A 26,773-nucleotide genomic window follows, 5' to 3' on the forward strand; every position below is an offset into this window, starting at 1 on the left:
AGCACTAACTGAAAGTAACACTTGCTTAAGTGAAAGCTGTTGGATAAGCTGCAACACAACTTCACATGTTCTTTAAAAAGGCAAATTTACAGCTAAACATCAAAGAAAATGTATTGATAGAAAAAAATTTAACCCAAAATTGCAAACAAATACATCAAAAGATTAGAAGAGGTGGTAAGAAAGCACCAGGCTTTAAACAAAATAGCCAAACAATATAGTCAACTGGATGGACCCCAATTCAGCGAATGCTATATAAATTAAGTCCTGTATGTAAATAATGCAAAATTAAACATCTGTTTAGCAGAAATTTTCTCAATACTTTTCCCCAAGGCTTGAATTTATAAAGAGAAGGCATGAAAGTTACCAAGATAAAGTAACTCTTAAAAAATGGCACACAGGTTTTAAAGCTATGTTTTCCTTTCCTAACTTCTCTAACTTTCCCATGGCCTTTGTAGATCAAAATATTTCAAAATTATTTTATGCAAGTAACTCCCAAGACACCCATCTTTCAGATATGACATCAGTTTATGCCTAATAGGCAAATAACAAGATAAACTTAATTCTAAACATCTTGAGGGACATTTACTTTGGATTCATATAACTAAAAATGTACATATCTGTAAAACTAAAAATCAGTTTTAATACCTGATTAGTGGAAACACGTCATTTCATACTTTACTGTATTTTCAATCATTCTTGAAATCTTTTTAGTCCAAAAAGAACCTGATTTTAAAAGTCCAGGAGGAAAACGTCAAAAAGGCACAATGTGACCTTAGCTGACAAGGATAAGTATCATCCTGTCTCAAGTCTTTTGTCAGTCCCTGGCATTGATTATAACATTATTTTCAAAAAAAAAAAAAAAAAAACAAACAAACAAAAAAACAAACAAAAAAAAAACATTTTAATTATACATATTGTACACTTTCAAAACCTGCACAAATAAAAATCATAGTGATATTGCCCTAAAGCTACCTTATCGTGACTATAAAAATTACTATTTTGCATTCAGTGTTGTGAAATTTGGACAGGTAGTGCTCATTTTCCCTCATACTTCGGATTGACAACAGTTGTTACGGCACTCTTATATATAGGATTTTCACCCTAAAAAAAGTGAAAAAAAAAAAATCAGTTACTCTGCTAAAATCATGTAATATTTTATAAAACAATCTTGCAAGTTCAAATAATTTTCAGAAGTCATTTCCATTTTATCTGTACAGATATCACATTCAATTTTTTTTTTAAAAGGCATTAATAAAGGTTAAAAATGAAAGCTTGTTCTACAAGTATAGAGGTGCTCCTGCAATCTATTATTTCATTCCTGAGTGCTTCCTCCACTGGAGAGTTGATTTAATATTGTCCTCAATAGCAGAAAATGTACTGTTAGGGCTTCTCTTTGAACAAGTTTTGAATGATTGTCTTAAGAGAGAATCAATTCAACTGCCAGACTGATTCTTAACTCTTTTTTTTTTTTTTTTAAATAGAGGCATGTTTTATTTATTTATTTGTTTGTTTGTTTTGTTTATACATGCACTGGGTACAGTCAGAAGCGCGGGAGGGTGAGAGAATTCACCAGAGTGGGGAGCAGAGCAGGCAGAAGGACCGAAGTACACTGCTGAGGGGAGCAGCGGGCGGCAGGAGAGGTCTGCGCGCCATGGGGACCCTCCTCCGGTGGCCGGGGAGCAGCCGGGGATCGAACCGGCGCCGCAGAGGCCACGGGCAGCTTCGCAACCCAGCGCTCAACCGCTGCACCACCGGGGGGGGGAGGCCCTCTTAACTCTTTATTGTACACAGAAAGTGCTTAATAATTAGCAGGAATCCTTGGCTGTCATCTCTATGCAGGAGGTGTTCTCCTGAGGCTCTCCTATGAAAATTACTGATTTAGAGAGTAATGCTGTCATAGTGTCATTAAGGAGGCACTGTATCTCCACCAAGTCATCACACTGCCAAATGTGCTTAGAAGGTTAACAACAATAATTACAATCATCATGAAATAACTGATATCCTTTAATATTCTCAATGGTGAAAGTTTAAATTTTTGCAATGCTCTGTTGGTAAAGAGTACTAAAATCAACTCTAGTTCTTTCAAGACCCCAAAATATACCGGCAGTCATTATGTTAAGCAGAAAAATATGCAAACCCACACTACCATTTCTTTAAAAATTCTCTAATGCTAATACATTAAATATCTGCTATAACATTCCTTTCTCTCTTGTTCTTATAAACTGAAAAAGTAGGTTTGAAAGCCAAGCAAGCATTATAACCAAGTAACACTGTAACAGAAGAAATTACAATGAGTACAAATCAAATAAAATTTTAACAACACATTTTAAGTTTTTAAGGAAAAAATTATGATTTTAAAGTATTATTTAGATTTATTTCTCACCATAGAACCACCTGTGGTCATTCTAAAAAATATAAAGAACAAGAGTATATTTTTTAAATTTTACTCCTACTTCACTGCAGATGTGGATCATGCCTTTATTGCCATAATTTCTGCCCTCTTCCAGAATACAATTTGGTGGATGACCAACATGTAAATTAATTAAGGCACTTTGATATAGTACAAGATAGAATTTTGTATATAATGAGAATAAGAATAAAGGGAGTGACTAGAAAGATTGGGATATTTTCATAGTGAATGTAACTAAAATACTGAAAGGTAAACAAACACATGCAGTGTTAGACTTCATATGTAAAGTCAAGGTACAGTGAAAAGAATGGCACATTTATGTAGAAACATACATAGCTCAAAAGTTTTTAAGGGTCCCTGAGTTTTGAGGTATGGGGAAAGAAGAGACAAGAAGGCAGTTCCAAATCATGGAAAGACTTATATGCCACACTTAAAAGGTTAAATTTTATCATATAGATAGGTCATTGAGCAAAAGTATAACATAATGTCTGGGTCCTGAGGATCATCAAATAAACCACTATGATTTCAGCAAATCAGTCTGAACACCAATTAAAACATGATAGTATGTTCCACTCCACCTTGCAAAATACAACTACTGACTCAAGACAAACATTACATACTCTGAATGCACTAGAAGTCATGTAGGATACCAAATTGTGAGCTTTAATCCTAATTAACTGAAACTAATACATTTCTAAACAGATATTACAACAGATACTCACAATAAAGATAGGAAACTGGATCCCAGCAACTACATTTTTAACAAGCTGTAAGGGACAAATGTTATACTCCCTATTTCTATCTTCCTAATCTGCATTATGAGGCTAGTACTATCCATTCTTTCAAATATGTTGGAAAATTACCATACAGCTTCTTTAAAACTGCACAGTAAATCTATTAATTCTTAATTCTGAGGGAGTTACCAAAAAAATTCAGAAAACAAAAAAAAAAATCAACTAAGTCATTCATGAGTCTGATATTTATATGGTAGAATGCACCTTTGTAGAAAAGTTTGCCTTTTCATATATGTAAACATTTATATTTATTTCAAAGTCCATCCAAACAAAAGTTTATTGAACATGCATGGTTAGAAATGAAATTATAAATACACTAAGTTAGGCATCATTTCAAATAGAGAAAAAGTAAAATAGTTCAGATTAGTTTCCATCCTTCATATTGTAGTCCCATCCCAACTTCAGCAAAAAGGAAAAGTTTATTAAAATTAAGAGAACAGGAAAAAAGACTTCTGTACTCAGGAAAAGTCATCCTGATGCTCACGCTCAGTGACTGACCGGGTAGTTATCAAATCATCTCCATAGTATATCAGCTATACAAGGCACAACTGTGGGAGATTAGGAATCCTTATTAAACTTGTGTAACAGCAAGGGAGGCCACACTAGACAATCTTTTCAATCCACTTTAATAAGTATAATGTTGATAATTTAATTTTCTTTAATACATACACATTTCAGTCTTAAGTGCTAAAAGAATCACAGTGCCTGCCCATTATCTTAAATATGTTAATGGCATAATTGACTGGCAAGCCTTTGTCCCATCAGCAAAGTGCTACAATCCATGATTTGTTTTAATTTCTAGATGCTCTTCATTCACTTCTATTGGTTATTCTAGTTTATTTCTACTGTACTTTTTCTTGAAAAAGAATCTCAACAATCTACAAAGAATGATTTCTCTCTTCCAAACCTGGTAACAAAGTCTCCTGAAGAAGGTATGTGGCTGCTACGTAGTAGATAAGAACATGGAATCTGGGTTTGAGTCTATTTTTCCAGTAACTAGTCACGTAAATTGGGTCATATTACCTAATCATTCTACGTATGTCTATGATTTCTCATAGGCAATATGAGAATAAAAGTCGTGGGGAGGGGAAAGTTCTGGATCACCAGTCAGGAGAATCTTTTCTAATCACATTAACCTTTTCACCAAAGAGTTTTAGGGGCTTACCTGATTACATTAAAATATGCTAGAAGCATTTCATGAAAATTAAGTTATTAGCAAAAACAACTACAGTACAGAACAGATATATTTATTGACTCCCTTCCCTGTTAAAGATTTAAGACTAACGCTCTACGAAAGTGACGCAGTACTATTTTGTTACTAAGTGGAGAAGCTGGGACTTGATCCTAGGTCTTTCTGACCACAAAGCATTCTCTTTTCAGTACAACATAGCTGCTACTTCTTTGCCATAAAGCTTAATTTAAATCCTGTCTAAAACACTAACTCTAAATTAATACACACACACACACACACAAAAGCTAAGATATAGCCATATAAAGCCAGACTTAAAAAAAAAAAAAGTAGCAGTAGTGATAAAAGGCACACAGTGCAGTAAAAAAGTATAAAGTTCACATGCAGAAACAGAAAAAGAAAATACGAACGGCAACTTAGAGACCAGCTTTACGTCCATAGTTTGGATTCTTGAAATTATTAATAGGACTCTTGTATATTGGATTTTCTTGCTAAAGTAAAAGAAATAGTTTCTAATGATTTCATCAGAAAAAGCTGACATACATAATGTTCAAACACTATAAAAAGAATGTTTAGTATTTTACTATTTCTACATCTTTGAAATTCATTAATTTTTTTAAAATCCCAGCCTATTGGTAGTAAAATATAAAATGACTAAAAATAATTTACAATGTAAAACACTGAAGATTATCACTGCCTTTTTGTATAAAAGATGACTACACAAAGGTCAACATTTGGCCAGGTTATTTTTTGACTCCCTATTTCAAAGCACTAAATATTAGCACAAACATTCTATCACTTAACAGCTTATAAAGCAAGGTTTGTTGAACTACAATTTGCAGACAATAAAATATGCCAATTGAGCTCCACATTTTCAAATGTATAAATACATCCACAATCAAGATCACCCCAAGATCTCTCATGCCTCTTCCCTAATCTAGATTCTGAAAATTACTGATCTGATTTCTGCCTCTATAGTTTTGCCTTTTCCAGGATGTCATATAAATGGTATCATACAGTATATAACCTTTTGAGGTTGGCTGCTTTTTTTTTTTAAAGGTTTTATTTATTTATACAATAACTGGGGTACGGGTCAGAGGCATAGGAGGGTAAGAGAATTCACCAGAGAGAGCAGGGAATAGAACAGGCAGACAACCAAAGACACTGCTGAGGGGAGCAGTGGGCGAGACAAGAAGAGGTCTGCCACGCCATGTGGGTTACTCCCTGGCTAGCCAGAAACCAAACCTGCACTGCAGAGGCTGCGGACAGTTTCACAGCTTGGCATTCAACCCAAGTTTGGCTGCTTTCCACTTAGTTTATTGAGGGGGGGAGGGGAGAGGAGGAGAGAGGAGTGGGGAAGAGAGAGAACTTCCATACAGATATTATTTAGTGTCTATTTTTTAACAAAAAGGCACAAGAGCATAGGATAAAGATTAATAATAAAATAAAAACATTGACCACAGTAACTGGAAGATACATTCTTACAATTTTTTTTAAGGGAATGTAAGATGTTTTTTCACTAATGCAAGTTCTCTGAACTTCTAGGGGAATAAAATGTTTCAAGAAGACTTCAATAATCAGTTTTAGAGTTAGTAAGTTTTAGAAACATTACATTTACTTAAACCACCTTACTTTTTTAGATGCTTTGCAACTTACCGTGTCCCATTTGGCATTCATTTTTTCCTTTTCAAATTTGGCAAATTCCCTTCTGTCATGAATAATCATTAAAAGCTTCCAAATCAGCAATAATGCAAGGCCAATAAGAACAATTCCAGCAACCACACCAGCTACAATTGGAATGATGTCTGGACCAGTGGGACACTCTGTAAAGTATAAAGGAAAGAATGAGCATGTAAGAGATCAACATGTACAAAATACATCCACAACTACTAAGAGTTGGCAGTTGCTTATAAAATACACATAGGAATAAAAATTCAAAGCTAAGTGAATGTACACTATCCTGAGGAAGATATAAAAAGAACAAGGCCACATGATATATGACCAATTAAAAAAATTTTTCAATTTCTATATTAGAAATTAATTTCTAATGTTAAAAATTGAAATTTTGAAAAAGTACTTCCTACAGTAGTGTCCAAAAATCATTAAATAGGGCCTCCCTGGTGGCGCAGCGGTTGAGCGCTGGGCTGCAAAGCTGCCCGCAGCCTCTGCAGCGCCGGTTCGATCCCCGGCCACCGGCGAGGGCCCCACATGGCACGCAGACCTCTCCTGCCGCGCCCACTGCTCCCCTCAGCAGTGTACCTCGGTCCTTCTGCCTGTTCTGCTCCCTGCTCTGGCTCTGGTGAATTCTCTCACCCTCCCACGCTTCTGACTGTACCCAGTACTTGTATAAATAAATAATCTTTAAAAAAAAAAATCATTAAATACTTAGTATAAATCTAAATAACTAAAAATTTGCATGCTGAAAATTACTTAGCATTGAAATGAAAGAAATCAAAGAATTGAATAAACAGATAATCCATATTCCTGCAATGGAAGACTCAGATGTTGTTAAGATGTCCATTCTATACCAATTTGATTTATAAATTCAATATCATACAGAATCCTAGCAGGATTTTTAAAGCTATCAAGAAGTTAATTCTAAAAAAATCTAAAATTTTCAAAGAAGGCAGAGAACTATGCAGATACTTGTTTTAGAAACACTTTTGGAAAAGAACAAAGTTTGACAACTCACATTACCAGTTTTCAAGAGAATAGCTACAAAGGGACAGTAATTGAGACATATGTGGTACCTGCTAAAGGAGAGATGCACAGATTATCAAACAGAATAAAAAGTAAGAAATAGGACCACATATGTTATCTGGTTTTCAACAAATACTGAGATGACCAGTCTTTCAACAAATGGTATATCAACTACTGGACATCTATATGTAATAAATTGGACCTCACTGCACCTACTAAGATTAACTTAGAATGGGCTATAGACCTAACTGTAAACCAGAAACAATAAAGAAAAATCTTTTTGAACTTAGATTAGGCAAAGAGACTTAAATAGTGAAAGCAAGATCAACAAAAGAAAAGCTTAGTAAAAGTACATCAAAATTAAAGTTTAGGGTCTTTAAAAAACAAAAGACAAGGAAGCACATAGTAGGAGATTGCATTTGCAAAATGCGTATCTGAAGTTGTAAAACCATATGGAAATTTTAAAAAGTTTGAGTCTGTTTCATGTAAAGATCAACATATGCTTACTATATGTCACAAAATCCATTCCTAGTATTTTTCTGGGAAACAAAAACTTAGAATACATGAACCTGTACACAAATATCAAAAATTCTAAGAATAATGCAAAAAAAAAAAAACCCTAGAAAAACCAAGATAAAAAGTGTTTTCTCAGAGGCTGAACAATTTATGCTTTTTAATATTCTTTAGTAAGTTATCTTTTCCAGTATTCAAGCCTAAAATCAAACTTAAATTAAATATCATTAATAGGACCTCCCTGGCGGCGCAAGGGGTTAAGCACAACACTGTGAAGCTGTCCGCAGCCTCTGCAGCATGAGTTCGATCCCCAGCCACTAGGGAGCTACCCACATAGCGCAGCAGACCTCTCCTATCTCGCCTGCTGCTCCCCTCAGCTGTTTTTTGTGTCAGTCTGCCTGTTCTGTTGCCCACTTTAAATCACATTGATTTAAAGTAAACACTGTCCTCTTACCCCCCTGCACCTCTGGCCTGTACCCCAGTTCTTGCATGCATAAATAAATACATCTTTAAAAATATGTATATCAATAATATTATAACTCTTACTGAGTATCTACTAAATGTCAGGCAATGTGCTAAATGCAGTGTGGATTACTGCATTTAATTTTCAATTTCCAGCCAAAAAATTAAAACTTTCTGTCTCTTATTTCTTAGATAGCTAATTAAATACTATTTTAAACTTTGAGATTAATAATGTCCCAACTTGAACCTGAAATAATCCAATTGGAGACTATTGCTGGATATGAGGGAAACCAACAGACTTAAGGAGAAACGATGTGAAAGAACTTAGAATTGATCATATTTCTACCTGGAGTTTCTACGACATGAACAATGGCTTCATTGTTCCCATTGACTGAATATGTGAAGTAGAACCAGCAGTCATCAACATCTTTCTCTTTACAATGGGACAAGGGGTCAACCTGGCCAGGCTGGGGTAATTTATCCCGATTTTCAACCTTGGTAATGTTGAAATGTGAACATTCTTGTGCACATGTGTCTTTTTTTTCTCCTTTATTGAAGGCTCTGCACTGGACACATTCTCTGTTAAAACACGAAATATTACATTTAAATTTCATTATTTAAAATGTTAGCTTAAAGCTATTGTGTGTGCTAGATTCAAAATATAACTAAATTAAATCAAGAGCTATGAAAGAAGACTGAATAGAGGTACACAACATTTCTAGATAGACAACATATACATAAAGATGCTAGCTTCTCAAATGAAATTATAAATTTACAGTTCCAACTAAAATCCCCAAAACGAAAGAATACTAAAGTAAAACCAGCCCTAAAAGATAAAGAATATGTAACATAAAAACCAAAATAATTTAAACGAAGTATTGCAAACAATAATAATTCAAACCCATAAGAGAAGGAAAACCCTTCAATTTTGCTGTTTACTTGAAAGATAATAATTTAGATAATGAGCTGTTTCAAATAATTACATACTTACTTATGTTCAGCACAGACACCAAGGCAGGTCTGACACATCTCACAAGTTGGCCCTTGAAACTTTGGATCTGTACACTTACAGGCCCCGCACTCACAGATGCCCCGGCCATTACAGATTTGTCCATTTGTGGCCATACAAGAGGTAGTATCCAAAGAACAATCACATGCACTGCCAGTGTAGTTTGGGTTGCATTCACAAACACGACACTTGCAAATACCATTTCCTGCAATTAAAAATGCAATTTTTTTATAACTATGGTAAAAATATATAATCACATTGATTTAAAGTAAACATAATGTGGAAGCAAGAGCATCTAAGGCATGAACTAACCCTCTATACTGCCCTAATTTTCTATTTATTCAACAAACACTATCTTAGCTTTTTTATGGTATTAGATGGGATCATATTTTATAACCATTTTCAGGCCCCTTACTTACCTCCACATATTAAGCCATTGGATCTATCACAGTTGAAATTATCACATTCGCAAAATTTGCCAGAATAAATTTCATTTGTATTATCTCTCTTCCTACAAACACATTGTCCACAGACACACTCTCCATTGTTGCTACATATTTCTGAACTGTTTTCTTTCCTGCAGTAAGCATCCATATCTTCACTGTTAACTTCATCTGTGCTACATTCACAATGTCTACCAACACGTCCCTCATTGCACCTAAAGAAAGAGTCCAAAATTTCAATCATATAAAGTAAAAATAATTTTAACTAATTCATACTGTGAGAAAGGGAAAAAAAGACTAGAAAAGGAAATAATACTGTAGGCAGTACTTTAAACTACAATTATATTAAAGAAAAATGTTCATGCCACACATGTCATACAGACATACAAAAGTAAGCACAGGCAATCCACACACCAAAGTTTACATGGAATGTATGCAAGGGGCTAGGAACAAAATCCTTCCTCAGCAATGTAATCATTTTGATCAAAATGAAAATAAAATCCAGCAATAAAGAGGTGAAAAAAACTCAGAAACACAGTATAAACTTATTTTTACAGATTATATGTTTTCAAATGGCATGCTATTACATTTGTTGTTGTAAGTGAAGAATGAGCTATGAAATGTAAAGCAACAGTTAAATAGTTAATCTACAAGGACAATTTGCATACCCCAAAAAGATCATGGAAGTTGAAGAAAAATACTGAGATCATTTGAAAACAGTGAATTTATCAAGCCAAGTAAGTAACATACTATTTAAAAATAAATTTATCCTATGAGAAGACTTTTCAGACACATTGTGTATTTTTAGACTACCTAATGCTTTCAGACACTGGATACGTTAGTTCTATATCTGGTAAGTGTATAAAGAAGGCAAAACATTTTCAAGATTATCTTTTTGGTTCAGTATAAATGCACATGACTCAGTCATGATATATACAGCATGAAAGAAAAATGTTACATTTTAACTATTATCATTTAGAATAGACAGTTAATAACTAATGGTAAAATACATTTTATTTGTATCATGACTAAAAAAATCTTCAAAGTATAGATATTTGGAATTGACGTTTGCATCAAAATATTCTCGCCTCCTCCTAGTCTTTAAAGAGAGCTCTATTCAGCATATATTCAATTTTAATTTTTAATTTAAAGGTAACCAATGTGTGAAAATAGAAAATTTTTAGGCGTAGTAAGTTTGATTAGTGGTAAATTCTATATTTTGAAAATACTGCTTTCTTTTCAATTTTACAAATATTTAAAAAAAAATACAATGTAGGAAGGAGTATCTTTGTACAAGGTAAATATCCTTTATTGCTTCTTAAGTCCATTTCCTATAAAATAATCACCAGAGTAAGTTTGTTATGTTTTGCCAAAATATTTTTCTATAAAAACATTTTATCTTAGCTTTTCAGATTAGAAAATTTCATATTGAGAGAAACACCCAAACACTACCTTAACAGTTTGTTAAATATATGCCTTAGATGTCTATAAAAGCTTGTAAAAATACATTAAAGAGCAGTTTTCTTAAGAAAAAAGGGCAAGAACTATAAATATCACATCCAAAATCATCAAATTTATCTTATGATGAGTAACAGCTATTGGAATAAATAATTTATTGTTCTGAATGTCCCAAAACATTGCCTGCAAACACATTTTGAAACAACTTCCAGCTTACCTACAAGCTCCACACTCAAATGTTCCATTTCCTTCATGACACTTTGGACTGCTAGGGATGCCTTCACTTTGGCATTCACATGTACAGATGAACTGGAGAATAATCTCTACTTCTTCAGTGAAGCCCAGAGGCTTAATTTTAATTGTTTCAGAATGTTTATTTGGACATTTATTGGAAGTTATGCTAATTTCAAATTGAACCTTGAAAGAAAAACAAATTAACTAAGCAATTAGATCTAATGAAAATATTTCAAAGAGCTAGTCATCATTTCTTTTATCATTTCTCAAATTAAACTAGATTGCTTACAAACAAAAGATTATTTTTTTCCTTCAAAAAATGTTTCTACAACATACCTCATCTCCAATGGAAATATTGGAGCATTTTCTTCCATTTTCCCCTGTTCCATTCACACCATTCTTGCAGTAAGATTTATAATTTATTGTTACTCCCTCTGGCAATTTACTGTTTTCCAAAATGACTTCTGAGGAAAGGGACTAAAACAAAGACTAATTATAGAAAAGAAAGGCAACAGTGCTACATAAAGTAAGTTGAATGCATAAAACCCATAGATAAAATGAACTTTTAAAAAAACAAACATTTAAATAAAACATCTGAAGGCAAATCCTATTAACTTTTCAAAAAACACAAAACTCAGAACTCACAGAAACAAGCTCTAACATACTAAAGGATCACTTCCTCAAAATATGTTGATTGAAAAGTAAGAGAATGTGTGTTTTATTATTTAGTAAAAACATTAATGATCACATTGTACAGAAGCCTAACATGCCGAGTCCTGAGAATTCAGAACATTGTCTTTCCCCAATGGCAATACGGCTCTCTCTATCCTGGTCGTAGCACTTCTTGCTAAGGTAAAATGATCCACTGGAGCCTGGGAATAAATTTGCTTAGGAGTCATTGTAGCCCTGCCCACCCATCCCCCTCAAACCCCCACCAAAAAGCCAACAAAACAAAACCCTAAGTAGGAGGTATTCTTCAAACCAGTGCTCTTTTAGAATTCAGACTTCTCAGGACAAATGGAGAAGGCTAAAGTGACAAGCTATCTCTTATTCATACCTCAACATGAATGGGAGTTAAGGAAACACTAAGATACTGTTAGATGAAGAACACAGGAGAAAAGTAGAATCTTGAAAATCTTTTATAAAAACCTTTTTTCTGTGAGTCAAAACTTTCAAAAACATTTTGGGAACTCTGGTATGAGATAAAAAATACCCAAAATTCAACGTGTGACTGGGTTGTGTGTTAAGGTAACAAAATGGTTACCTTAATCCTACAAATGCTTTTAGATTATTTAAAATGATTATTAAACTGGTGCTTAATGAGTATCATTAAAGGTACTCTGAATTAATTTCTATACAGAGAAAAGTAACTCCCTTTTGATTTCAATTCAACATCTCTGTGTGTGTGGGGGGGGGTGTGGTGGTAGGCCTTATAAATTTTTTAAAAGTCATACATATGTATATATTTCCTAGCTCATGTACATTTGAGTGAGTGTGTACCTCTTAAGAATATAAACAACATCTTCTAAATATATGACTAGAGAAGAACTGGCAAAAAAGCTTTTCCAGCACCATTCATCACAACAGATGAATCTATAACAAAAAGATTGAGGGACTCCTAAGTCTAAATGTAAGCTATGTTTCACACTTGCTTTCCAACAAAGAGACCTACTGTTTAAAGATAAACAAATTTAGAAATTTTCCCATTTCTTTATCATATATTTGATTTGTTTGGGCTTTGCAAATAATTATGCTTTTTCTAAGAGAATATATAGCTTTTCCTCCAAATACATAAAATGTAAATTCTAATGTGTCCTCTGGGTTTGCTAAATTTTATGTGAGGGGAATTTTACTTTTGTAGCTAAATATTCTCAGCAGGGTACTGTTCAAAACAGATATTACTTGAAATGTACTCACATTGTAGGCATCAATGATCAACTGAATTACATTGCTGGAATTTGCAGATAATGTTCCTACTGCTGACTTAGGAATCAAATTTTTCAGTTCCTGCAATTGAAAGATAAAACATGTAAAACACAGAATAGTATTCATTCAACCCATTACCACTTATTGAGCCTACACTACTCATTTTAAAATACCAGTTCCCTATAAAATTTGTAAATAAAGTAAGGGGTCTTATTCTGGAAAACAAACAAAAAAATCTAGTTTTATATATAAAATTAAAAATTAATATGAACTGCTTTTGTGAAGTCTGTCTAGATGACATTTTATCATATTTCAATTCAGACATAAGAGTTTGCCTCTCTATGACTAAACAAATAGGGCATATAAATTAATTCTTTTTATTTCACATATATTTACCTTGTAAACAGGCTGAAATTCTTCAGTAACTGCAAAAATTGTCTGAATGTTATTTTCACTTAGTTTCTGGACAAGGTGAGCAATAGAAGGATAATCCTAGGAAATTAAGTAATAAAACTTAGTAGGTAATGACATACAGTCTATTCCAGCTTTCAGTACTGAGAATAATTTACTTATTTATCTGTTATGTAAGACTGCTTGAAGTATCACAAATAATTGATGAAATGGGTTTTAATCCTATCCTCTTTATCTTAATATCTGTATAAAAATGTTAAAAGGTTTCAAAAACAAAGAGCATATATATATTGTCAGATCAATGAAATTAAAGAATTCCAGGGGCCTCCCAGGTGGTGCAGCAGTTGAGCACTAGGCTGCAAACCTGCCCACAGCCTCTGCAGTGCCAGTTCGATCCCCGGCCAGCCAGTGAGGGTCCCACATGGCACGCAGACCTCTCCTGCCACGCCCGCTGCTCCCCTCAGCAGTGTATTTCGTCAGTATGCCTGTTCTGCTACCCGTTCTTGCTCTGGTGAATTCTGTCACCGCGCTTCTACTGTACCCAGTGCTTGTATAAATAAATAAATCTTAAAAAAAAAAAAAAAGAATTCCCATAATTAAAGTTGTAGTATATATCATTTAAAAAAAGACCAAGATTCATCAAGGTTTAGATTTCTTCTAGAACTTGAATAATTTGCCAATCTTTATTTTCAGTAGCAGCAGGATGCCTGCTTTTAAAAATCAGATTGTGAGAAATACAAGGCTATTACATAAATATATTCGGGAATAATATGAAAGAGGGGAGAGGCTAGAAGCAAAGAGTGGAGGGAGCCCAATTTGGCAGAGGGGTGCTGGTACCTCTATGGGGCATGTGGTGTCACAACAGACTGGAATGTGTATGCACCTGTACTCCTAAAACATAAGTGTTGTAAACCAATCTTAACTTAATTAAAAAAAAAAAATTGAATGTAAAACTAAATGAGAAACTGCACCCCACCTCCCAAAAAGAAGTATCAAATCTGCTACCAAATGATAAATTCAAGTGAGGAGCCACAGCTCTGAGTTAAGGTAAGAAGTGCCTCAGCAGCTCTCTATGCTATCAGGAGGCCTTGTCTAAATGGAAAGAAGCAAGCACAAAGCCACATCTTCAGAAACAGTCATATTAGCTTTCCTACATATTAAGTTGGGGCTCACACTTACCAAACCAAAAATCCAAACCCTGAAAAACCAACAAGTCAGTTATGCATAATTTTTAACTATAAATTAAGTCAGTATGTAAGGAATTAAGCACTCACATAATAATGGCTCATTGTGTATACATCATTTTCCAGGTGGCACTGCCCATCATTTGGTAAAACAATGCCACCAAGTTTCCCATCTCCAGCAAAGTGAAACCCAGCATCCGTGGAAAATACCAGCAGACGTGTAACATTCCTCCAGCCAATCAATGACTTAAAAAGAAAAGAATTTGAATTTTAAAATACTGCTCACAATAATTCAACATATTTTAATTTTACATAGGCTACCACTGCACATTTAACCTAATGATGTATCTTTTCTATATCATTTCTCTTTACAATGTATTGCTGATAAAGGTGTAGAGCCCACTGCACAAAAGCTCCTCCACCCCATTGTAAAACTGTATTTTGTTTGGTTATCCATTTGTGTCAGTCTGTTTTCACAAACTGTATCATTTAAAATCAGCCTCTCTCCCCCTCTGGGGCAGGGTTCACATCTGGTTTTGCTCCTCATCCTCTCTACAGCAGTTGAACTCAGTGTTTCGTATACAGAGGTTGCTTAATGAATACTGGCTGAATAAATAAAAATGCTTTATAAAGGAAACAGACTTATTGTGGTCATCATTTTGCATTGCTTATGAAGGTAAATCATCATGTCCTACCCTGAAACTAACATAATGCTATATGTAAATTACACTTCAATAAAAGATAAAGACCTTAGCCCATCCTTTATGCTTCAACCTAATGCTGCTCTCCTGGGCCAATCCATCCTTTCATCCATGCTCTATTTTCCTTCTATAACACATACATCTCCTTTATCAGCCCTCCATCCCTCCATATTAGACTTTCCCATTTTAATTATAGGAAAAATTACCTTCAAAGATTTGCTCTGCTTTAATTCCATCCATTCTAACTCATCAGTATCATTCATTTGCTCATGTGTTTTATCCTCTAACTTAATGAACGAAAAGTTCAAAATAGTAAAACCCTCTTCTCTCTATGGTAATTTTGCAGTTAAATTTGTCTAAATATATATATCCATTTATATACTAATATTGTGAATTCCCTGAAGGCTGGAATTAAATTTATTAATGCTGTGAATCTAAGTGAAACATCAGTCTCTTTTGAATCTCAAGAAGTAGGTAGAAAAGTCATTCGTAGAAAGCATGACAGACAGAAAAGCAGTAGTGGTCATGGGTCCATGGCTTGTTTTAACCCCACAGGTCAAGAAATACTAAGAGACAGCCCAGAGAATTTTCTCTCCTCCATGAGTTAACAGAATAACAAATAAAGGGCTGGAAGGAAAAGAGGTAATCAGACTATGTACACCTCACAATACTTTCTAATTTCAGCTTCAATTTTTCCATGAAACGGTCATCTCATTATTCTCAGATGGTAAATGGGTCATAAAATTCTGAACAGTGGTCCAAGGAGATGAGCTTGCTACTACTAAAAATTTTGCAAATAAAATTACTAATATATGGCTTTGCAAAATACATGTTTTTACACAGCTTGCAAACAAGACTTTTATAAAAGCACCTTCCTTTTCCATTACAAAGACACAGGGAAAAGACATTTTTAAGAGATAATGGTAAAAGAAAACCGATAAAGGAAAATGGAATCTGAGACACCATTCTACTTTTAATGCTAAAAAGGAAATAATGTTCCTTTGTAGGAAATGAATATACTTACTCCACAAACTGCAACTTGCATGATTGCATCAAAGCCACCTTCTGGAGAATCCAAATTGCCAGATATGCGCTGTTTACCAACAAGTTCATTAAATACTTCCCCTTTATCAGTAAGGCTAAGCACATTTTTGTAGCTAAATGGGCTGGTGCAGTTCTGTTCACTTGTGCAAGGGTTCCTGAGTTTAGCTGGTGTTGTACTAATGTAAGGCATCACAGTTTTCTCCACGAATGAGCCAAAGCCTGCAAAGATAAAATGCATATAGTCAATGGAGGGATGGAGGGAAAACCTGCGCTAAGAAAAAATCAAGTATGTTACCACATGGAAATCAATGCTTTTCTTTAATAAGAACTAACAAGGTTTTAAAAAGGAAGTTTGAAAAGGTGGTCATTTGATCACTGTAATATGAAAAATCCAGGTCTAAAGTGAGATTCGGTTGTACACACAGGTGTAATATTAACCCTTTGCACTCCGCTGTCCCCTCTCAGGGGACAGCATATCACTCGGATGTCCCCTCTCAGGGGACATTGCAATTTATTAGTGATAACAGGGAATTGAGGTTATTTCAACGCAACTTTTTGAGACATGCATGTTTCCCTGAAGTTTTATCTTGAAATGGCACAAGAAATTAAATCAAAATATCGTAAAATGGTTCAGAGTGCAAAGGGTTAACAATGAAACAATCTGAGTACTCAGTAGGTTTATAAAACAAAGCAACAAATGAGTAATATTCTATGAAAGTAAGTATGCACTTCATTATCTATGTAATATAATCTCTGTCAAATAACATGGTCCCATAGAGTAATAGAAGAACAAGGCGGAAGATCATTAGATATGTGACAGAGGTAGGTAACTTAAGACAACCATTAATTTCCTCTCAGGAAGAAAAGAATAAAACCTGGCCTATTTATCTCACAAGTATATAGGGAGGAACAAAACTCTCAAGACTTATGCAAAAGTTTTAATTTTCTCAATATTCCTACCAATTCGGAAGTCTGAAGTAATCCTCCTCATTTCATTCATCAGATCTGTTCCAAGACTTTTTACATTCTCCAAATCATCTTTCATAGAGTAAGACAGGTCCATCAGGTAGTAGAGATCTATGGGATAGTCTTCAGCTCTCTTGAACTTTAAGGTAAATGTCTGTGGCTCCCCTAATTAAAGAGATTAGAAAATGAAATTTCCTTGCCAGCTATCAAAAGCAAATAAGAAAATCCAACTGGATTTATAACACTATAAAATGAAATTATTGCTATAATCTTTACAAACACCTAGAAATTCCACAGGAAAGTCAATGGATGTATACCCAATTTTATTCAGTAATTAAAATGGTAAGTCCAGAGGATATAAGATGCAAAAGACAGTATCTCCAATCCACAGTGGGAAAAACAAATAGTAATTTATAACTATGACACAAGCAAACAAATAGAATATATAGAGTGGGGTGAATAAAGGAGGGCACATCATAGGGCACCCCTGATTTTTTAGAGACTGAAGTTGTAAGATTGTGTTCTCTGTTAAATGAGATGTCACTACAGCAGGTCCTCAAATAATATCATTTCTATGTCATTTCATTCTAACATTCATGAGTAATTCCTGGCCAATGTTGAACAAAATAATGTTATCTGAGGACTTAGTTTTGTTACATGTTGTTTTGCTCAAAGTCAGTTTTCAGGAACTTATAAGTTACATTAAGTGAGGACTCAATATAATTGCAAATCAATAATATAATCCGATTTTTACTTTAAGAAAAATCTGGCAAAAATTTTAACATGAATTACAGATACAAAGATACTTGTTAAGAAACCACAGCAAAAATCCATGAGGAGGATGGTGACAATCTAAACAATGAGGAAGGAGAAGGATATAAGAAGTGTTATAGGGCTTCCTCTGGTGGCGCAAGTTGAGCGCTGGGCTGCAAAGCTGCCCACAGCCTCTGCAGAGCTGGTTTGATCCCCGGCCGTGGGGCGAGGGTCCCACATGGTGCGCAGACCTCTCCTGCCGCCCGCTGCTCCCCTCAGCAGTATACTCTGTCAATCTGACTGCTCTGCTCTCCCCTCTGGCTCTGGTGAATTCTCTCACCCTCCCGCGTTTCTGACTGTACCCAGTGCTTGTATAAATAAATAAATAAATCTTTTTTTTTAAAAGGCTTTAAACAAAAAAGAAGTGTTACATATAAATCACTTAGGAACTACAGGAGAGTTGGGTGAAAAATCTCTAAATTCTAACTTGTATATTTTTGCTATATATATTTCTGGAATTCAATTGGATAAATAGGTTTGGAGGTTAAGATAAAAGTCTGTATTAGGGCCTCCCTGGTGGTGCAGAGGGTTGGGACGCAACCTATGAGGCTGTCTGCAGCCACTGCAGCACGAGTTCAATCCCTGGCCAGGGAGCAACCCACATGGCGCAGCAGACTCTCCTGACTCACCCGCTGCTCCCCTCAGCGGTGTATTTCCATCAATCTGCCTCTTCTGTGCCCCACTCTGTCTTTGGGAATTCTCTTACCCCCCACACCTCTGGCCTGTACCCCAATTCTTATATGCATAAACAGATAAGTTTAAAAAAAAAAAAGCCTATATTAAATCATACAAATAGTTTCAATGCCATGAAAGAAATCAACAATTAAAGAAAGAGGAAGATAAAAAGACACCAAAAGGAGGTTGGTAAGCAATCTTAAATAGTAAGAAAAACTAGGAGTGATATCATGGAAGAGAGTTCAAAGGCATCACTTGGCACAGAAATGTTGAAAGAAACCACAAATAGGCCCTACATAGGAGCGCTAGGCTTGGGAGTTCCAAGTGGTGGTAGAGATTTGTCAGAATGGGTTTAACAGCAGAGATATCACTGAAACAGATAGAAGAGTAGATGAGGGGGAAGTCATGACTGCCACAAACACTCCTCCGAAAGGGGCGGAAACTGGAAAGAACAGAAACGGCCTTTTTTCCTTTTTAAAAACAAAACTGCCAGATTTTTACAAAAATCTTACTATCTTAATACTAAACAAATACTAAGAAAAAAATAGTTGAAAAAGTTGTATTTATAAGGATGTACACTTGTTTTTAAAACCTGTTAGATCTGGGCCTCCCTGGTGGCACAGGCGGTTGAACACAGTGCTGTGAAGCTGTCCACAGCCTCTGCAGTGCCAGTTCGATCCCCACTGGCCATGGAGATACCCACATGGCAAACAGACCTCTCCTGTCTCGCCCACTGCTGCCCTCAGCAGTGTATTTCGTCAGTCTGGCTGTTCTGTTCCCGACTCTGTCTCTGGTGAATCCTCTCACCCTCCTGCGAATCTGGCCTGTACCCTGGTTCTTGTATAAATAAAAAATCTTTAAAAAAAAAAAACAAAAACCTGTTAAATCTAATACTTTCAAATCCTGTAACAGACTTTACTTTTTTGGAAATTAGGCAAACATTATTCTTTCATGTATATGTGTCTTTGTTGTATCTGCAAAAAATTTCTAAAATTTAACACATTCTACATTTCTATTTGAGTGCAGGTCCACATGTGAAAATGACCCTCAACAGAAACTGGTAAGAAGTTTATATGGAGCCGTCAAAAAGCTCAAGTAGGAACGAAAGTATTCATAATTGGATTTCTATACCTGATCGTAACTGCAAAACCAATTGCTGTGGTTGTATCTGAGTGATATCTTCTGGCTGGAGTTTCTCCGCTGTTCCTTTACTACGGTTAGTTACGACTTTATTTTTCGTTATATCTTTAGAACCTCTGGGATTTTCTATGTCATCTGGGTGGCAACCCTTCTTTTTTAAGGCTTCTAAATCATCACATCGTGCAGAAGTAGGCATTCCTTCTTGTAAAAATGTCTAAATGACATAAAATATATGTAAGTAAAATGTATAATGGTCATACCCGCTAGATAAATGTAATTGCAATGTGTGATTAAATTGCAAAAAAAATCAAACATACCCAACAAACTTCATTTCATATTTTTAAACAAAATCCTCCTCTCAAATTCTAAGTGCCCATTTAAAAACAAAAATAATTTCCTAGCAACAAAATACCTTTATTATTAATATACTGTTAGTAACTTGTTATACGTCAGTGATACTCAGGATTGACCTAAGTGTAATTGTCCCACATTCAAAGTCAGAGTATCTGATCAAGATATTTTTTAAGTGAAATCACTTATTCACCATGGTTGGTAGTCACTAATAATGTACATAGCCAAATATCAGTTTTTTTCTTTCTAACTTTTTCCTTAGAGAAGTCTTCACAAAGTTATATTATGTAGCGTTCTCCCTCACAATTTTTTTAATAGCTCAATGTTTAGGGAACACATATTAGCCTAAAATCAACTCAATCTTGTTATTTTTAAAAAGGAGAGCAAGAAATATAACACCGATTTAGTAAATACTCTAGGAGGTTTGAAAATTTTTCAAGTATTGGCTATTATTATAACGAAGTCTTTAAAACTTATTTTAAATAATAAAATAAGTGATTACATGGTAAGAGTCATTATTTTATTTTCAAAGGATAAATTTTTTTAAAAATGAAATAAAAAAGGTACAAATGATATGTAAATTGTATTTGTGACTTGGGGTATAATTCCCAGTAGTTTGTAACTTCAAAATACGTTAGATCTCTAACAATTAGATGGAAATAAAATTTTTCTCAAATGAATGAGAAAGTACTTTAGTGAAAGCAAAACTAACAACACTATAGTCAAGATATAGGTAAAGATTCTGAGTAAGTTTTTCATGATATGTGATAGTAGGGAAATAAAACAATGATTTTAGTTTACATACACATACATGTGTATGTCATTTTAAAATGTGTACCTATAACTAAATCGATTAATTACTTAAGCAGAATATTTCACATATATCCCTAAAATTTTCACATTTAGTTAGCCAAAAATCATCTTTTCTTTTAATCTGGACATTGGGAAAATGAGGGAATGCCTTTTAATTGGGGTGACTTTATGTTCAGCTTTATATGGCATTTATTGTCTACCAATTTAGTGGTGAGTAAGCCTTCAGTGATTTAGGATTGACCTAAGTGTAACTGTCCCACATTCAAAGTCCGAGTATCTAATCAAGATTTTTTTTAAGTGAAATCACTTAGTAGTTACTAGTTACTTAGAACCTTCCAAGTGAAATTGCTTTATTTAAATTCGATCAAATCTAATTCATGTAACAACACAGATAAAGCAAGGTTTTGTTAAGCTCACTTTCTCAGCAGGAAAACCAAAGATTTTCCGGTAAGTAAGCCTGTTCTGAGATTAACTCACAGCACTCCCTATTCCCTCCATTGTCACCAATGCAAGTCCAGAATACCATTTCTAGAATGGGAAGTGTCGTGAGAAAAATTAAACAACAAACACTCTCATTTGTCTTTCATGTGGTTAAATGATATGAAATTTCTGATATTTAACCAATTATGCTTACAAAACAGTCACTTGAAATACGGCTTCACATGGCTGAGTAAAAACATAAACCTTTGCTTTCTGATATTATTTACTCTGTGAATAAATTCTCTATCTTCAAATTTATTCATCTTTTCCTCCTGTTCCAGCATTCATTAATTAGGCTGTCCATTCATTCATTCCTCAACATTTAGTAAGCTTTAAGAAAGTACTATGTTAAGTAACATATAGAGATGACAAAGTGAAAAATAGTTGAACCCTAACCTAAGCAGGCTTCATTAGAAAAAAAAAAACCCAATTCTGTACTGGTTTAATTCAAATATAACTAGAAAATTCAAAGGAAATAGTTTGACAATTATTAATGACATTAAGTTAACATTATAATGAATTTTTTATCATTAAGTCTTTGAACTTTGGTATGCATTTGTGACTTACAGGTTTATAGCAATTCTTAATTTCCACTACTCATATTTCAAGTACTCAAGAGACACAGGTGCCTAAACTGTCTTGAATATCAAGCTCTAGTCAATCACAAGCATTGTAGAGTTAACACTCATTCAATAAAAATAAATTTAAGTAAAAATTCATCTCCAGCATTTCCATGGATACGTATTAGGCAACACTAAATGTTTAGGGAATAAATGGAAAGGATCTGAGCAATCTTACTGAATTTGTACACCATCCACAATTTGGTCCTGCTTGTATACATTCTCCACATGATTTAGCATTTGCTTTCAAACATCTATTTTCATCTGTCAAAAAAAAAAGAATAGACCACTTTACTTGAAATTAAAAAAAAAAAAAGGAGAGAAACCAAAATGACAATGACAATGCAACTATCTGAATGTTAAATATGAACACTATGAACCTAGTCACCCAGCTGATCCACCCCTAGCCCCAAGAAACCCAAAGATACATAATTTTGGATCATTCATATTAGCACAAAGCCATAAAAAGACAGTTACCTTGCTTGTCTTCTGTAGCAAAGACTAAGTAACATAATCTACACATTTATCCTTTTTCTTAAAGGCATAGTTTCAGGATCTACCTATCTATTAATGTCAGTTTTGTTACAACTTGGCAAAAGATTATTTTCATTTAACTCATACTATCCTATCCATAACCTGCTCCCTGACCCAACATCTTCAGCATCTTTCAGATGGTTTTGAGTATTTTAAATTTTTGCAAAATTTATATTCACCTAGTCCACAAGCCAATGATTTTTCAGGTTGTGGTTAAAGAATGTTTTACATTTTTTCAATTCCATCTAAGTATAGTTCTGCAGTATACTTTCAACTGTATAAGCTAAAGGTAAGAACTCATATACCTATTCCATTTATCATTTTCAGTAGTTTCAATAAATTACATGATATTCAATAGTATTATAAAATAGATTTTGAATTAGATGATTTTTGCCTAATTGTAGGCTGAGGTAAGTGTTCTGTGTATGTTTAAGGTAGGTAAAGCTAAGCTATGATGTTTGGTAGGTGGTATCAAATCATTTTCAACTTACATTATTTTCAACTTATGAGGTTTTTCATAATCTGAGGAAGGCTTACATGTTTATAAATGCATATATATGCATCTACTCTAAAGACCATTTTTATATGGGAAAGTGTCTTTATTACAAATTCAAATAAAATATTGAGACGAATAGTAACATTTTTAAGACTCCAAAATACTAATTTCTATCCACAATATTCCAAAGTATATACCCATAAGCAGTATACTATCATTTTATCATACCTTCAACAATACTAAGTACATTTTCATTATAAAATGTTTTAATCATTTAAAAGTTTTATATTAGAATATCAATTCCATTGTTAGGGATTTAAAATATCCTGTCTTTTCATGTTTTTGCTAAACATTTTTTTTCACATTTTTTTATTGCGTCTTGTAAATTTTTCTACTGTCACGTTCATCTGTTGCTACTGAAGCTCCACATTAATGAAAGTAACCTTTGATTAGTTTCTCATTTTTTTATCATTGTGTCTACTGAGGTAACACTGATGTATAACACTATATATGTTTCAGGAGTACTGGTTCACCAATCTACAAATTTATGTTCTCTCACCAAACCCACCAGCAAAATACCAATCATCTTCTAAATAGTGCAACAGAGGCGAGGGTGTGGAGAAAAAGGAACTCTCCTGCACTGTTGGTGGGAGTGCAAACTGATCCAACCACTATGGAGAGCTATGTGGAGATTTCTGGACCTACTAAACATAGAGCTTCCATATGATCCAGCAATTCCACTCCTAGGTATCTACCCAAAGGACACAGAAACATCCATTCCAAAGAACACCTGCACCCCTATGTTTATAGCAGCACTGTTTACAATAGCTAAGCTTTGGAAACAGCCCAAATGCCCAAAAATAGATGACTGGATCAAGAAGATGTGGTACATATATACCATGGAATATTACTCAGCATTCAAAAAAGATAAACACATGCAATTTGCAGCAACATGGATGGCGCTGGAAGGGATCATGCTCAGCAAAATAAGCCAAAAAAGAAAAAGAAAAATACCGGATGGTCTCACTCATAGCAGGAATCTAGAAAACTTAAATAAGGGACCAGGAAAATGAATAACTATAAGAAAGTGAAAATCAGAATCAACAAAAAACTATGAACCAGAGACACTTTTTGGGGGGCGGGGGGCGGGAGGGGAGGGATTGGGGTCAGAATGGGGGGGCTGCAATTGTATGGGGAATATAAAAATAAAATTTATTATTTAAAAAAAAAAAAAACTTTAAAAATAAATAAATAAATAAATAGTCCAACAGAGCCAACTCCCTCCTTTGCTGTAACCCGCTTGTTCCTTTAAGTAGACCCAGTTCTAGAGTCAGATTTCAAGGACTTGTTTTGTCTTTGTTTTATCTGTTCCTTTGCATTTTTCTTTATACATGATAAGTGAAATCATCAGGTATTTGTCTCCTGATTTGCTTAGCATAATCCCCTTCATTTTGAGCCATGTTGTTGCAAATGGCAAAACTTTACCTTTTTTATAGTTCTGTTGTATTCCACTGTGTATATGTGTGTGTGTATACACCTCTTATTGATCCACTTATCTATCATTGAACACTTAGGTTATTTTCATACCTTGGCTTTTGTTAATAGTGCTGCAATATATACAGGAATGCACATATACCTTCAATTTAGTAGTTTTGTATTCAGTGAATACATACCTAAGTGTATAAATACCTAAGTGTGAAATTGCTGGATCAAATGGTAGACCTATTTTTAATGTTTTGAGATAACTCCATACTGTTTTTCATAGAGTCTGGACTAGTCTACATTTTCCACCAACAGAGCACAGTGGTTCCTTTTTTCTCCATATATTCACCAGAACTGAAGGTTCTGGTCTTATTTATATACGTCATTCTCGCAGGTGTAAGGTGGTATATCATTGTGGTTTTGGTTTTAATCTACAGTTCTCTGATGACAAGTGATGATGTGCATTTTTCATGAGCCTGCTGCCATCTGTATGCCTTCTCTGGAGAAGTGACTGTTAAATTTCTTGTTTTCTTTTTGCTGAGTTGTATGAGATCTTTGTAGATTTTGGATATCAGTCCCTTGTCATTTGTATGATGTGCAAATATACCCTCCCATTTGATAGGGTCTTTTTATTTTAATGATAGACTTCTTGATCAGAGTGAAACTATCCTCTAGAATGTCAACTGTTCCTGGATTTTTTTTTTACCTAGTAATCCACCACTCTATACATAGATTTTATTCTGTCCTAAGTGTAATACACATCTTTGCTTTCTCTCTGCTTACTTATACTCTCCTATATACTCAAAGACTCTTTTCTTAGTCTACTGTATTCCTATACTTTTAGCATTTCACTAGCAAAGCTTCCTATTGTTGGTCTGGGTAGAAAAGATGAGTAGAACTTACTAAAAGTCATTTTAAGGACCATCCCTTAACACCAAGTGAGATGGGACCATTGTAAGGCTTTCAGAAAGAGCAGCATCTAAATAAGATGCTGCTCAAAAGTAACACAAGATACTGAAGTAAAAAAATCTTTTTATTACCTGTTTGGCCAAATACATAGCAAATTGAACTGATCAGTCCAATCCAGAAAATCAGTTGTAAATTCATCTGAAATACAGAATGGACATCATTAAAATAATTAAAAAAAGAAAATACTCTGAATGTAAATATTCCCAGCCCCCTTATCCATATACGTCAAATGTAAATATTCCCAGCCCCTTTATCCATATACGACAAATCTTTTCTCCAACTCTTTACTACATCCCTATCATCCACCTCTACTCTGTTACCTTACCTTTCACCTGCACTGTTAACATCCACAACAGAATCCATTTGTGCCTGTCTCCAAATCAAATACATTTTAATACTTTATTAACATGACTCAAAAAAGAACAGTATTTCCTAAATCTTAAATTATTACCAATCTATGCCCCATGGAGTCTCTATTTTCTCCTCTGACCCCTATGGGGCCACAGAGGCATCTATAAGTCTCAGTTACCTCAATATTGAATGTCAGTTTTAAGTATTTTGAGCTTATCAAAATGCTGATTGTGTCATCCCCTTTACTATAACTTTTCCATAGATTTTAATTTCTCCTTAGGCTAATAACCACATCCTGCACAAGGCCCCCAACTCAAGTTTTTAGTTTGATGCTCTGTAATTATTTGTTTGTAAAAAAAAAAAAAAATCAACTTGTGTACATGGAAAAAATAAAATATTCAGTTCAATTCTCTATAATTTCAAGATCTACATTAAGCAAAAAATAGAAGAGGGGGCATATTACAGGAAGGAGGGATATTAAGACCTTAAAGGGGCTTCTGTGTCTCACAGAAAAGCTAAAGAAAAATCAATATTCTGTATACCCTAATTCAGTAAGACCTTTTTTCTATGAATCAAGGTTTTCATAACATTAATCTATCCCTTAC

General features: G+C 34.3%; 1 protein-coding gene across 2 annotated transcripts; it reads right to left on the minus strand.

Moving 5' to 3' along the window:
- Positions 1 to 1,035: 1,035 nt before the first annotated feature.
- Positions 1,036 to 25,955, minus strand: ITGB1 (integrin subunit beta 1; the record flags this gene model as incomplete). Of its 2 annotated transcripts, none has more annotated exons than XM_084253537.1 (15): positions 1,036 to 1,101; positions 6,050 to 6,216; positions 8,415 to 8,647; positions 9,060 to 9,282; positions 9,497 to 9,735; positions 11,196 to 11,395; positions 11,549 to 11,689; positions 13,130 to 13,219; positions 13,535 to 13,630; positions 14,824 to 14,979; positions 16,459 to 16,697; positions 17,439 to 17,609; positions 20,064 to 20,286; positions 22,515 to 22,600; positions 25,889 to 25,955. In XM_084253537.1, the coding sequence occupies 15 exons, from the start codon at positions 25,953 to 25,955 to the stop codon at positions 1,036 to 1,038; spliced, it is 2,397 nt and encodes a 798-aa protein (XP_084109663.1). The 2 variants fall into 2 exon arrangements, with proteins under 2 accessions (XP_084109663.1, XP_084109662.1); XM_084253536.1 differs by lacking the exon at positions 1,036 to 1,101 and adding an exon at positions 4,325 to 4,884.
- Between the last annotated feature and the right edge of the window lie 818 nt (positions 25,956 to 26,773).

This window comes from Talpa europaea, assembly GCF_964194135.1.
Source record: "Talpa europaea genome assembly, chromosome: 14".
Lineage (NCBI taxonomy): Eukaryota > Metazoa > Chordata > Mammalia > Eulipotyphla > Talpidae > Talpa > Talpa europaea.